This window comes from Podarcis melisellensis (genome assembly GCF_964234715.1).
Source record: "Podarcis melisellensis genome assembly, chromosome: 17".
NCBI classification, from domain to species: domain Eukaryota; kingdom Metazoa; phylum Chordata; class Lepidosauria; order Squamata; family Lacertidae; genus Podarcis; species Podarcis melisellensis.
Window position 1 is genome coordinate 16,548,416 of NC_138534.1, and position 14,111 is coordinate 16,562,526.

Below are 14,111 nucleotides of genomic sequence, written 5' to 3' on the forward strand. Positions count from 1 at the left end.
GTGAGATTTGAACTGGACGGCAGAAGTTCCCTGATCTTTGTCTTAACCGCTATGCTACAGTAATGGTTTTATTAAAACACTGTTTTGTGTTTACTGGATGGTGATATTCCTACACATCCCTATACAGAATCCGAAAAGGTACTAGACTACAACAAAGCCATCGGCTTCCGATGTTCCAAAACTGCATGACTTCAGAACTGAGGCGAGGAAAATGAATGTTTGAGTGTTTCCCTAATCTAAAATTCAGCATAAATTTTAAAAAAGGATGCACCAGGAGTAGGCTAGGTTAGAATGCTTGCTAATGTGCTGGGTGGTTTTTGACAGGTGGGTACATAAATATGTCCCAATTGTGGAACAGCGCAAGGAAGGCTATGCCACAATCTCTTTCTGAAAGTTGTTTGGTTCTGAGCATTTCTCAAGGTATTTCAAAGCTGTTGCCTTGCAGCAACATTTACTCTTTCTTCTAAGTGGGGAAAGCATTGCACAACTCTGCATCCTCTCAGGATAATCTTTAAACCAGAGCAATCCTATTTTCGTGAGGCTAAGGGGCTGGAGCATAGGAGCATGGGATCAGGCAGAAACAGGTTCTTAACCTGAAGATATGTTAAGAGGGAGTGGGGGCTGCCGCTCATGAGAGAGGGTGCAAATGAGGGGATGGACTAAATGGATCTAGAAAACCAGTTTCCTCCAAGAACGCCTGGATCGGGTCTGTGACCACCCACCCGCTCAAGAACTTTGCCCAAGAATGGGAGAAGAAGGATATTCTACAAGCTAGAACATGTGCAGAGGAGGGAAACCAACCTGAGATCTACAGATGTAGAGCAGTATACAAAATGAAGAAGAAGAAGAAGAAGAAGAAGAAGAAGAAGAAGAAGAAGAAGAAGAAGATCTGGAAACCAAATGAGGTGTGACTGAGAGAGTTGGGTATGCTTAGCCTGGAAAAGAGGAGACAGATGAGATGCGACCACCATGTCTATTCAAATTGTTAGAATTCCTGCTCCATGATTGCAGTCGTGGGATTTTAATCTATCGCATGACGGTGTATGTTTTGACTCCACAGGGTGGGAAGTGACAAAGACAGGATGTTTGTGTTACTGTGTTCCGTGAAGTGGGACTATTGTCCTTTCTTTTTCTCTTTGCTGTCTGATGCTAGAGAGAGAGGGAGCCATGTTGCAGTGCTCCGTGTATGTTTATATGTAAATAAAGTAGATTAGCCAAAGTGCTGGGTTGCTGAGGTCTGTTACGCATGATGTGCAAACTCTGCAGATCCCTAAGGGTGCCGGTGTCTGCTGGCATCGGTCGCTGTGATGTTCGGGCTGAAGAACGCTTATGAAGCTCCCGAACGATCGGCCAGGAGGGAGGGAACATGCCAGTCGGGCATGTGTCTCTGCCAGGGTCCTACTCGAGTGTAGGCTGAACTCCTGAGACAAATATCAAAAGGAAAGACAGAGAAGCTTGTTTTCTCCTGCTGTTGATTGTAGGACCTGAACTAATGGATTCAAGTTACATGGAAGGATATTCCGACTAAACATCGGAAATAAGATGGGAAGAGCTGTTTGACAGTGGAATGGGCTCCCTTGGGAGGAGGTGGACTCTTTCCTTGGAGGTTTCTAAGCAGAGGTTGGATTGCCATCTGTCAGGGATGCTTTAGCAGAGATTTGCATTGTAGGCCTGGATAAACCCATGAATGTAAATACTTTGTATATATACTTCTTTAGCTATATGTTCTACAAAGTAAACACTTTTGAATATTTTAACATGTGTTTGGACATTGTTCTAATTTCAAGGAAAGAATCGGTATTTGGGCTTCCTAGCTGCAACTGAGCTACTCTGCCAACAAAGCATTAAGTGAATATTAATTCTACGGAAGATTTACAAATTAACTCTTGTTGCAGACCCTTAAAAATGAATATTATGTGAATATTAATTATACGGAAGATTTACAAATTAACTCTTGTTGCAGTATCATGGTGGCTACTTCTTTTCACCTTAGGGCAGAGGACAACAAAAGCCACAGTCAACGGCCTTTGAGTGTTCATAAACTTAGAAAATATAGTCCAACAGCTACTGGCCTCCTTGGGGTGCCATCACCTTTAGCTAGGATAAGTAGCTTATGCCAAGACTACTTTATCTTGCTACCTCGCTCACAAGAGTGCAGACTGTTTCTATGTGTTTAACCACCTTTTGTTACGGCAACTAGCCTATGAACCGATGCCTGATACACAGTTCAGCATAAAGTGAATTTCAATAAGTTTAATTCTACCGCACCGTAGGAAGAGCAATCACCAAGAGGCGAAAGCATCTGGTGCTCCGCGTAATAACACAAAGAAGCCAATGTTTTCACTCTGCAGGTAACTTTCGCATGGTAACTAAATGGGAAATACAACTGCAGGATCCAATTAAACAATGCAAGTTCTGGAATGCCTTCACACAAATTCATACACTTCCTAAAGAAAGTAGAAGTTAATAGTACCAAAAAGAGAGAGAGAGAAAATCATTTCTTTAAGCACACAGATATTCCCAAGCAATTTAAAATTGGTTTGGAACCCAAACCACTGAAATAATATACTAAATATTTAAAGAATACTTTTAGAAGTTTATGGTTTCCTGGCAGAAATATTGTACCTGTGCCCTTGCGTGAACTTCCCCGAGGAGCCCAGAATATTGCTGTTCCAATTCCTTCTTCTGCTTCAGCCAACAGCTTTCCTGAGCTTTCATCTGTTCCGTTACTTTGCTGAAAGTGTCTTCCTGGGTCTGCTGAAGCTCCCTCATCGTATCAGACTTGTTCTTACAAACATACTCAAGGTGAGATATCTGCATGGTTATAGCATGAAAAGAAAATCTTTGTTTAGCATTCTTTATGGGTATATTCCCAGCTCTAACTTAAACCAGGGCACTTGGAAAAGTATTCAACATCGTGGGCCGAACCCGCAACCCGGAGGGAAATCAGGAGCTCTTTGGTAACAGTGAAAAGCCAACTACATCCAGAGTTCTGACTCACATTGCACAAAGGAAAATTCTGATAATAAACTAGTACACAGGCTTCACTATCGGTTTATCTTCCAAAAGCCTCAGCATAAAGACTCATGCTAGTGAAAGAAACAAGCCAGGAGGTCAGGGGTGTAGAGGGACGACGACAGGGGGGCCACAGTCTAGATACATGGGTTTTTTTTTAACGTATTTTTTATTAAAGATTTCTTGGTTTACAAAAGGGGGGAAGAGGTGGAGGGGGCCATGGTGAGTGGGGTGGAGTTGGGTGGCGGTGTTTCTATTTTACTTAATGTATGTGTGGGGTTTTGTGTCAGCGTCGCTTGTGCGGGTTCTCTTGACTTATTCGCTCGTGTTCCTTTGGTGGTGAGAGACGTTGGGGTTGGCCTGGGGCAGCCTTTCTCAACCTGTCGGTCCCCAGATGTTGTTGGACTACAACTCTCATCACCTCTAGCTAGCAAGGCCAGAGCTCAGGGATGATGGGAGTTGTAGTCCAACATCTGGGGATCCACAGGTTGAGAACCACTGGCCTAGGGCATGGGTAGGCAAACTAAGGCCCGGGGGCCAGATCTGGCCCAATCCCCTTCTCAATCCGGCTCGTGGATGGTCTGCGAATTAGTGTTTTTACATGAGTAGAATATGTCCTTTTATTTGAAATGCATCTCAGGATTATTTGTGGGGCACAGGAATTCATTCATCCCCCCCCCAAAAAATATAGACCAGCCCCCCAAAGGTCTGAGGGACAGTGGACCGGCCCCCTGCTAAATAAGTTTGCTGACCCCTGGCTTAGGGTGTGGTTGGCTGTCTTTGATTGGCTGTAGTGAACTTTGTTTTCATGTGTGAGTGGGGTGGGTGGGTCTTTTTGAATCAGGTTAGCCATATTGATTTGTATGCTGTTGATGGATTCTTGTCCTTGTCTTGTTGGGCTGTGTATGTGATAAAGGGGAGCTGTACTGGGATGAAGGTGTCTTCATCCATTTGTCCCCGTATCAGTTTCAGTTTATTGGTTAAAGGTAAAGGTAAAGGGACCCCTGATCATTAGGTCCTGTTGTGCCCGACTCTGGGGTTGTGGCGCTCATCTCGCTTTATTGGCCGAGGGAGCCGGCGTACAGCTTCCGGGTCATGTAGCCAGCATGACTAAGCCGCTTCTGGCGAACCAGAGCAACGCACGGAAACACCGTTTACCTTCCCACCAGAGTGGTACCTATTTATCTACTTGCACTTTGACATGCTTTCGAACTGCCAACCTTCTGATTGGCAAGTCCTAGGCTTTGTGGTTTAACCAACAGTGCCACCAGCGTCCAGTTTATTGGTTAGTTTTTCTAATAAGACTTTCCCCCATACTATTTGGTACCATTGGTACATGATTACTCCTGAGAGGTCTCTCTAGTGTCTGGCTATGGTGTTTCTGACAACACGATTTTGAGAGGGGACAATCCAGGTGTCCCCATGCAGGGATCCCCGTCCTTCCCAGCCTGCCATCAGAGGTCTCTGAATGGCTGCCCTGCTGTGAGCACACCAGGGCCAGCGTTGGCTGGCCAGGCTCCCCCCCTGCCTGGGCAGGTGGTGCAGCATGGCCCTGTGAACCCTCTGTGCCCCGTGCCCACCCAGTGGTGTGGGCAGCAAGGGCTGGCGCAGGGTGTGTGTTCACCCTCTGCGTCCTGCCCTGCGGGTACGCCCCGGGCACCAGCAAAGGACGCAACACCACTACAGGAGGTAGTAGGGTCTAGAGCAGACATAGGCAAACTCTGGGCCTCCAGATTTTTGGGACTACAATTCCCGTTATCCCCAGCTAACAGGACCAGTGGTCAGGGATGGTGGGAATTGTAGTCCCAAACGTCTGGAGGGCTGGAGTTTGCCTATGCCTAGTCTAGAAATCCTGTCCATCAGTCTTCAGGCGAGTTTGGCAGCTAATCTCTCCCTGCACAGAGTTCTCTACTCACTCGCCACCTTTCCTGTTGCAAATCAGTAATAGGGCCCAAATGATGCATTGGGCAGATTCTTGAGCTGTGATTAGGCACTGCACAAAGGAAACTGCCTTGTAAAGCAGCATGCTAGGCGAAGTGATTTTCCTGTTGAATTAATTAACCCGTGAATCTAGACACATAAAAAACTAATCTGATGGGGAAAGCATTACATATTTGCTACACCCAATGGATAAGCATATGCATAATTTTAGAGAGTAATAATAATAATAATAATAATAATTTATTAGTACCCCACCCAGCTTTCAACATACACAGTTGCTCTGTTTCTCAAAACAACAACTCCTGAAAACAGATTAAGTTCTGTCATTATTGTTTGATGGTTCAGGTGATCCACTCCTGTCAGAATTTCAAAGATTTAATAGCGGTTGTGTGTTAAGGAAATGTGCTTAAATTGGCATGCCTCTAGGTTTGCTTTAATGCAGATAATCTAGACAGCAAGGCCAAACGTATTCATTTTATGCAACTGCAGATGAGAATGTTTATTACAGCAAAAGTAGTTTGGGGAAGTAGCACTCCCTAGTTAACTAAAGTTAATCTAGCCTCATAATTAACCGATAATGAGGTTACCTTTTGGGTTGTTTCAAAACTAGGCTTACTAAAAACAAGAAGAGGGTTTGGGAGTGTTGAACTTCTCTGTGCTGCTTGGATGAGAAACTGAACCAGCTCCATCTTACAAAATGATGGCAATGCCTTCCTTTTTGCCTATTTCAATGCACATTTAGGGAGCTGCATCCCTAGAGTTTGGAATCTTCTCAGCACCCTGTGAAAGATCTAGGAGCTTCCCCTCTTTTTTGAAGACCTTCATTTTTAGGCAGGCTTCGTATACCCCACATTTTACCAATAGTTTTAATGCTGGCTGTTGATTTAATTCTACTTTTTCCCCTGCTTGCAATTCTATTTACATGTTTACAATCTTTTAATTCCACTTTGGGAATCTGACAGGATTGAAAAAGCATGTGGGAAAGAACCCAAATAAAGTATATACCTAACTGCAGTTTCTATACACTGGATAGTAATTCATCTCCAGTTAAGTCCCAGTCACGACCATCCTCAACCACTTAGCTGACAGAGGCATTTATTCAGCAGTTTGTAGAGCTTCAAAGTGCTTTTTCGACTACCAGTTTGAATTAACTACTTTGGGGCGGGGGGGCAATATTTCAAACGAAATTTCCTTAGTGCGTTCGCTTGGCTCTTAGGTGTAGACTTAAACCATCCCTTCATCCTAGACTTGAAATGAGTTCTGGCCGATGCAAAACATTTCCTCCTCCCTGTCCCTCCGGAGCGAGGCCAAAATCTGAAACTTTGCTACCAGACCACAGAACGCAACTGCAGCTCACCCAATGAGCCAGGAATCGAAGTCTGCAGAAACACTACAACGAAGGCTGTCGAGCCACTTCATCATAACAAAATGAGGGAATTATTTATTTTCAGCGAAAAACCACACAGCATATTCAAGAACTTCACTTGCCGGGGCCTCCCTTGAGGAAAATATTTATCTTCTTTAAACTCATGATGTATTTATCACTACACCCTGCATTATATTTACAAAATGTAAGCATATCAAAGAAGAGCCTGGGCCATTTCTTGGGAACACTCTCCAAATAATTCCCTCCAATTCGCAAGCAAATATTTTAAAGATGATGTTCCTCCAGTCGGTGCATTTTGTTTCTGTTTTATGCCGAGATAAAGAGTTGGTTTATTAGTGTAAATGACTAAGTTCTTTGAATAGCTTCATCAGTAAGATTAATTTATTTTCTTTTAATTAGGTCCCTGTGGCTAACACTGGCTAGTAGTATTAGCAAGTCCTGCATAGAAGCTGGAGCTTAGAGACTTCATAAAGACTTCAGTCACATTTACATGCCCACAGCAATGGCATCAAACCGAGCTGTAGACAAGCCGTAATTAACGGTATTGAATTATTAACATCCAAATTCTTTTTGAAATAAGATGAATGTCAGTCCTTTTTAACGATACTGTGATGTGGACAAATGTCACTGGATTTAATAGAGTCGGCTGGTGCCTGAGGACAGTACCTTCTCATTAGCCTTGTTGAGGTCTAAGATCAGGGCATCAACATTCTCCTGCAAGACTGTGCAAAGCTCTGGCCAGGAGAATTTATCCAGGATGCCTTCTGGTTGTTTAAGAAGAACGCAGCCCGCTACCAAGTGCTGGTACAAAGTGTGGAGGAAGGTTAGCTTCTCCTGCGAGACGGGATTTAATAAAAAGGAAGAAAAGGGGGGGGAGAGAGAGAGAAATAACTGTAAATGGAGTCAGAGTCCAACGAAATACGTCATGTAAACAATAATGTGTGTGTTCCAAAGGAATATACGACCTATGCTCCAATCATTAGTCAAAATCAGAAAACAGATAATTGCCCATTATATATATGTACACATACACACAAGCTGATCCTGCAGACACTTTCTAGAAGCCAGGGTGCCTGCTTTTCTCTCTGGCAAAGGACAGAATGAAGAGACGCAGGATCAGACCCCGCACAATTATGCAAACCATAACCAACATATTTTCAAATCTGTTAATGAGATGCTGATTGCAGTTATCTAATACAGTCAAACCTTGGTTCCCGAACGGCTCCATTTTGGAACGCTAATAAGCCGGAAGTAAATGCTCCAGTTTTCGAACGTTTTTCAGAAGCTGAATGTCCAACGTGGCTTCTACTTGAGTGCAACTGGACTGCTGCTTCAGACATGTGAAATAATTTGGGGTTTTTTCTTGCATTAACCATATCCAGTACAGTCATACCTCTTGTTACGTTTGGTTCAGGTTACGTCTTTTCAGGTTGCGACCCGCAAGTACCGGAAAAGGTTACTTGCAGGTTTCGCCGCTCGTGCAGATGCTCAAAATGACGTCATGCGCATGCGCAGAAGCGGCGAATCGCGACCCGCAGACGCGGGTTGCATTCTGCTCATGTTGCGAACGGGGCTCTGGAACGGATCCCGTTTGCAACCAGAGGTACCACTGTACATAGATTACAACACAAATATATTTGGGAAAACAAATTAGACTATTCATTCCTTGGAGGCTTTTAAGCGGAGGTTGGATGGCCATCTGTCATGGATGCTTTAGCCGAGATTCATGCACTGAATGGGGTTGGACTAGATGACCCTCAATTCCCCTTCCAACACCACAATTCTGTGATTCTATTATTAGCTATGGAGTCAACATTATAGCTCTCTGATAGTTCTTCTGGTTTCTCATCAATCTACAGGGCAGAAGAACTGCATCCTGCATCATTTCTCGTGATGCAAACTGATTTAAGAGTTTTTCTCCAAGTCCAAACCAAAAGCTAGAATCCCGATCCAAACCCCACTAGGTTCGGTAAAAAAGATTTCCACAGCTTCCAGTATGCTTTAGATACAGTCCAACTCAGAACATTTCCAACGAGATTTTACAAAGGCATTAAGAATGGAATTGCGATTGTGATTCTCCCCCCGTCCCTCGACCATATTTTGGTGTTTTAAATCCCTCGTGGGAAACCACCAACAAGGCACGGTGAAATATTAACAAAAAGCGTTTCCACCCAATCTTTGGCTTCTCGTTGTTAATTTAATCTGTCGCCATTGTGTCCTTTTTGCTTGGGCTGTGATAAACCAAGCATGGTAATCATCCGTTTGGCCTGGAGAAGGAATCCAAGGTCCCAGAATCAATTCACACATGTCGAACCCAACCACAACGCTGTAGACACGCTGACTTTACAATATAGTCAGGCTTCTAGTTTCCTCTACTTTAATCACTATCTGATGAGAAGAACAATTCCAACCGGTCCATATGGACACAATTTAAATCCCAGACTGTTAGAAGGGTGGAAAGAATGTTTCCTTTTTACTCACTTGGCATTCCCACTCGTATTTGTTAGAGTAATGAGCTCAATATGCAGCACAATTTAGATAAAGAATAATACAGTTGATGTACCTAGCACAGGAAAAGTTGTGTGTGCAAAAACAAAAACAAAAAAACAACAACCAACCAACAGCAATAACAACTAAGTGCAAGCATGCTGTGTATTTTTAAAATAGGATAAACAACATGGTAGAAAGCGTGTTTCAAAATAACACTTCATGAAACAATTATTGTACACAGCAGACCGTAATCTGCCGCTACCCAGAAAACAGGAAACTAGTTTTACTTGGTTGGTGGGCGTGTAAAATGACCCAGATCCTACCTGCCCTGCTGCATTTTTAGGTTGTCATTTGAAACAGTTAATAGCAATTAGTGCCAAGGGATTGCAAAGCTAATCTGTTCCAAATGCAGATATGTTCCAAATGTATATGTTTGATTTAGCAAAGCAGGAGCTAAAAATATGTATAAAACCCCCCAACCCTAGACATGTTTCTTAAAATACACTTATGTCTCTTCGCAAGAGCTCCATAATATTTTTTAAAAAACTGAAATGAATAAAATACTTAATGGCAGAAGTAAAATCACATACGGGCTTGCAGAGGGCCTGCCGTAATGTAATATCTTATTGTGGAATCTAAATCTACAAACGAGTCATCTGATATATGCAAATGTGAGACGCTAGGATTAAAGATGCATTTGGACAGACATCTTGTTCCTGATAATACCTCTGTATCCTTCTCATAAGCTTGAGCAAGCTTCTGGATATCGTGTTCGGATTCTTCACAACGCACTTTCTCCTTCTCCCAGCAGTGCAGTAGATTCTGAAGTTCCTTTTTCAAAGTGGCTATTAAACATTCTCTATCTGCACTCTTGGCTTGCCAATGGGTTAACTCTTGGTTGGCACCAGCAAGGCTATTTTTCACTTCCTAAAAATGACACAGTAGAAAACAGAAGAGGTAATGGCAGCAAAGCATCCTGCCTCTGTCTTGATAGCCTTGAAAATAGGAAAATAGGAATCCAGTATGTTTCCAAGCAGAATTCATAGTGTTGGTGCTGACCTTTAAAGCCCTAAACGGCCTCGGCCCAGTAGACCTGAAGGAGCGTCTCCACCCCCATCGTTCAGCCTGGACACTGAGGTCCAGCTCCAAGGGCCTTCTGGTGGTTCCCTCGCTGCGAGAAGCAAACTTACAGGGAATCAGGCAGAGGGCCTTCTTGGTAGTGGCGCCCGCCCTGTGGAACGCCCTCCCACCAGATGTCAAAGAAATAAACAACTATATGACATTTAGAAGACATCTGAAGGCAGCTCTGCTTGGGGAAGTTTTTAATGATTGATGTTTTAATGTATTTTTAATCTTTTGTTGGAAGCTACCCAGAGTAGCGGGGGGGCGGGGGGGAGGGATGGATAAATAAATAAATAAATAAATAAATAAATAAATAAATAATATCTACAGTCAAATGCACATTTCTAAGAATCTATAAGAAAAGCCATTTATTCCAGTTATAATCTACAACAACAACTACTACTACCACTAATACAGAGTTTAACCCCAGAGTTGGATAATGATAATGGAGCGGTTTGTATGAAACCATGTTTTCCCTTCCTACAACCACCCTACAAACTTCTAGTGTTTTAACGAACATCTCTAGAGACACCATTTCCAAAATCTGCAAGGGTTCAACTTTCCAGAAATTGGAAGATTTTCCCACAGAAACACTTCAAAAGTTAGGGGTGGGTGGGAGGGGGAATGAAATAAACAGTAGGGGATACACACACACACACACACACACACACACACACACACACACAAATGAATTAAAGGAAAACAGCAATGCAATCTTACTCATGCCTACTCAGAAGCAGAACCCACTGAGTTCAACTGAGTTTACTCCCAGTGGAGTGGAAAGAGGATTGCAGCATAGGTGTAAATTCGCAGCGCTGAAGCCAGGGCCAGCGCGTCCAGGAGGTTGATTGAAGCAGTTGCCTCAGGAACCAAATCCTGTGGGGCTGTGCTCCCATGGCCACCCGCACCCCTGCTCTCAGGGTCACCTAGCTGCAGCAGCTTCTGTCGAGATCTTGCAGGACTCTCATCAGAAGTTGCTGCTGCACAACCCTGGAAAGCGAGGTTTCGGGGGCGGCACCACTCCATGTCACCTCAGGTGGCAAAACAACACAAGCCACCCCGCTCCCTGTCCTCACAATTGCATAATTTGGGGCAACAGTATTAAGCCCAGATAGGGGACTTATGGTACCTCTGTCAAGAGTCAACAGGATATACCTGACTCATCTAAACGAAAAGACAACTGTTCAAACAAGAACAAGAATGAATACTCTTAAGGCTAAGATTTATATTCACACTGTAGGCTCAAGAATTAAGGAAACACAATGAGGAAAATAAAACTATAAAATAGGTTTGTATTGAGTTCAGAGAAGCAAGAGTGGAAAGCTGCTTTTGGAATGGGGTTCCCCATCTATTTCTCTTCCTTGCTGACCCCTTTCTCTCCCCCCCCCCAAAGGACTCTTAAGAATCTGGAATTCCTTTAGGGTGTTATGTGACATGGCATGAGGGGCTGCGGCGGAAATTGGGGGTCCCCTTGCACAGCTGAATCATTTTTCCAGTTGCACAGGGCACCTTTGGTCAAACTACTCCAGCAAAAAGTTGGTTAGAACAACATTCTGGCATTCCATCATATCTTCAGTGACAGGTTATCAGCCCTAAACCATTTACCGTATTTTCGCTCTATAAGACGCACCAGACCACAAGACGCACCTAGTTTTTGGAGGAGGAAAACAAGAAAAAATATATTCTGAATCTCAGAAGCTAGAACAGCAAGAGGGATCACTGCTCAGTAAAAGCAGTGAACCCTCTTGCTGTTCTGGCTTCTGGGATAGCTGCACAGACTGCATTCGCTCCATAAGATGCACACACATTTCCCCTTTCTTTTTAGGAGGGAAAAAGTGAGTCTTATAGAGCAAAAAAATACGGTATTCTGGACTAAGCCATTTATTCTGGACTTAGCCATTTATTCTGGATGCAGGTGGCGCTGTGGGTTAAACCACAGAGACTAGGGCTTGCGGATCTCTGATCGGCGGTTCGAACCCCCGCGACGGGGTGAGCTCCCGTTGCTCGGTCCCTGCTCCTGCCAATCTAGCAGCTTGAAAGCACGTCAAAGTGCAAACAGATAAATAGGTACCGCTCCGGCAGGAAGGTAAACGCACTGCTCTGGTTTGCCAGAAGAGGCTTAGTCATGCTGGCCACATGACCTGGAAGCTGTACGCCGGCTCCCTCGGCCAATAAAGCGAGGTGAGCGCCGCAACCCCAGAGTCGGTCACGACTGGACTTAATGGTCAGGGTCCCTTTACCTTTAAGCCTACTGAAGCTCATGAAACACCCAAAGATATGTTTTTCAGGAGCTCCTTTCCCCACCAAGATGAAACACATTGGAAATATATTTAATGCGACGAAACATTTAGGGATGTTAATATAGAGATACCTGAAGTTCTTGAGCTTGAAAATTTAGTTGGTGTTGGGAAGCTTCAAACTCTTTTGCCATCTTCTCAGACACAACTGTCATTCTCTTTAGCTGGGAGGGATAGGTGAAAAGGAATAATAAAATTGCAATATAATTGCTGACAGATTAAGTACGATCCTATGCACACTGACTTTTCTAGCAGTAACCCTCACTGAACAGAGCGTCCATTGCCATAATACTTGTGAGTGTAAGCCTTGATCTTTTTCTAGTTTAGCATGTTTCCTCTTTTATTATATTGCGGTTTCGCTGTCCACGGTATTCCCTCTAGCCGGCATCACCTAAAGCTGCACAAAGTGTATTTTGTAACTGTCAGCCACAACTGGGTTCCAATAAAATCATTAACCTCTCAACTCTGCAAGCCTGTGCATGTCTACTCAGGAGTAAGTGCTCTTGAGTTCCATGGGCCTTTGCAAGCAAGGACGTATGGCTTTCAGCCCAAGTGCAGCTCGATGTATACTTTTAAAATGTGCTAGAACAAGCCCAATGGTCATGATTAATACAGTCATGCCTCAGGTTACAGACACTTTGGGTTGCGCAATTTCGGGTTGCGCACCATGCCGAACCCGGAAGTACCGGAACTGGTTACTCCCAGGTTTCGGCGCTTGCGCATGGGCAGAAGCACTAAATTGCACTTTGCGCATGCGCAGAAGCACCGAATCGCGACCCGCGCATATGCACACGCAGTGCTGTGGGTTGCGAATGTGCTTCCCACACGGATCACGTTCGCAACCCGAGCGTCCACTGTATACACATTCAAAATACATGAAGCAGGAAAAAGCTGTGTGGATCTTTGTGTATTTTTAAGCAGCTAACACTCTTTTACAAGCCCAAGAAGCTATGCAAGGTGCAACAAGGGACTGGTTTTGAATGAAGATGCCTAGAGATTATCTAATTTTTTGTGGTTGTTGTTTTTCCAGAAAGTTTAGTTACTAATTACATTAAAGGGAAAGAGAGCTAGAAGACGCTCTCGGTGAGGGAAAGGGAAGAAGGGCATAGAGCTGCCCCATCTGCATATCATGCTCTCAGTGGTCTCTGGCTCCATATGACAACTTCAGGGTCGAGCACCGGCAGTCCTACTGGGAAGTCTTGTGGCAGGTCATCAGTTGGCCCCGCACTGCTTGCGATTCATTTTCCTTGACAGTTCATTCTTCTTGCTGACAGAACACTCTCTCTCCTTTCTTAACAGCCACCCCCTTGGTCTCCCCCACCGCTGTCTCTGGCATCATTTCACAACAAAACAACCTTCCCGAGCCAAGGCCTGCTGAGTCGACTTTTCAGCGGCACTGAAGATCAGGTGCCATTCAGCCTCCCAAATAAAAATTCACAGTGGATATCCTGCGTCTGGTCGCTCAATCCTAGGCCTCGGAAGGCTGCTAAACATGTGGGTTGTCAACAGGAGAGACCTAACAGGGGCCAGCGTGTACAGATATGACTTTATTTTGTGCCCCTCTGAAATGCTCCAGCCTACTTGATTTTGCAATTTGGCTGCTTGCAATTATTTACTATAACGGACCAAAAATGCTTCTTAACATTCTTATGGTTCAGTATTTCAGAAATGTGTGTGTGTGTGTGTATGTCTAAAATACTCAACCGTGAAAATACTGAAAATACACAGTGGTACCTCGGGTTAAGTACTTAATTCGTTCCGGAGGTCCGTTCTTAACCTGAAACTGCTCCTAACCTGAATCACCACTTTAGCTAATGGGGGCCTCCTGCTGCTGCCGCACTGCCGGAGCACGATTTCTG

General features: G+C 44.1%; 1 protein-coding gene across 3 annotated transcripts in view; it reads right to left on the minus strand.

Annotated features, from left to right (window-relative positions):
• The window catches only part of CCDC171 (coiled-coil domain containing 171), a 217,647-nt gene that overhangs the window by 127,756 nt on the left and 75,780 nt on the right, over positions 1–14,111 (minus strand). For all 3 annotated transcript variants that reach the window (XM_081893784.1, XM_081893785.1, XM_081893783.1), the window contains 4 exons: positions 12,327–12,416; positions 9,560–9,760; positions 7,010–7,177; positions 2,626–2,814 (listed from right to left, as the gene is read on the minus strand). In XM_081893784.1, coding sequence (XP_081749910.1) covers positions 2,626–2,814; positions 7,010–7,177; positions 9,560–9,760; positions 12,327–12,416 — 648 coding nt within the window. The remainder of the gene's footprint in view (positions 1–2,625; positions 2,815–7,009; positions 7,178–9,559; positions 9,761–12,326; positions 12,417–14,111) is intronic.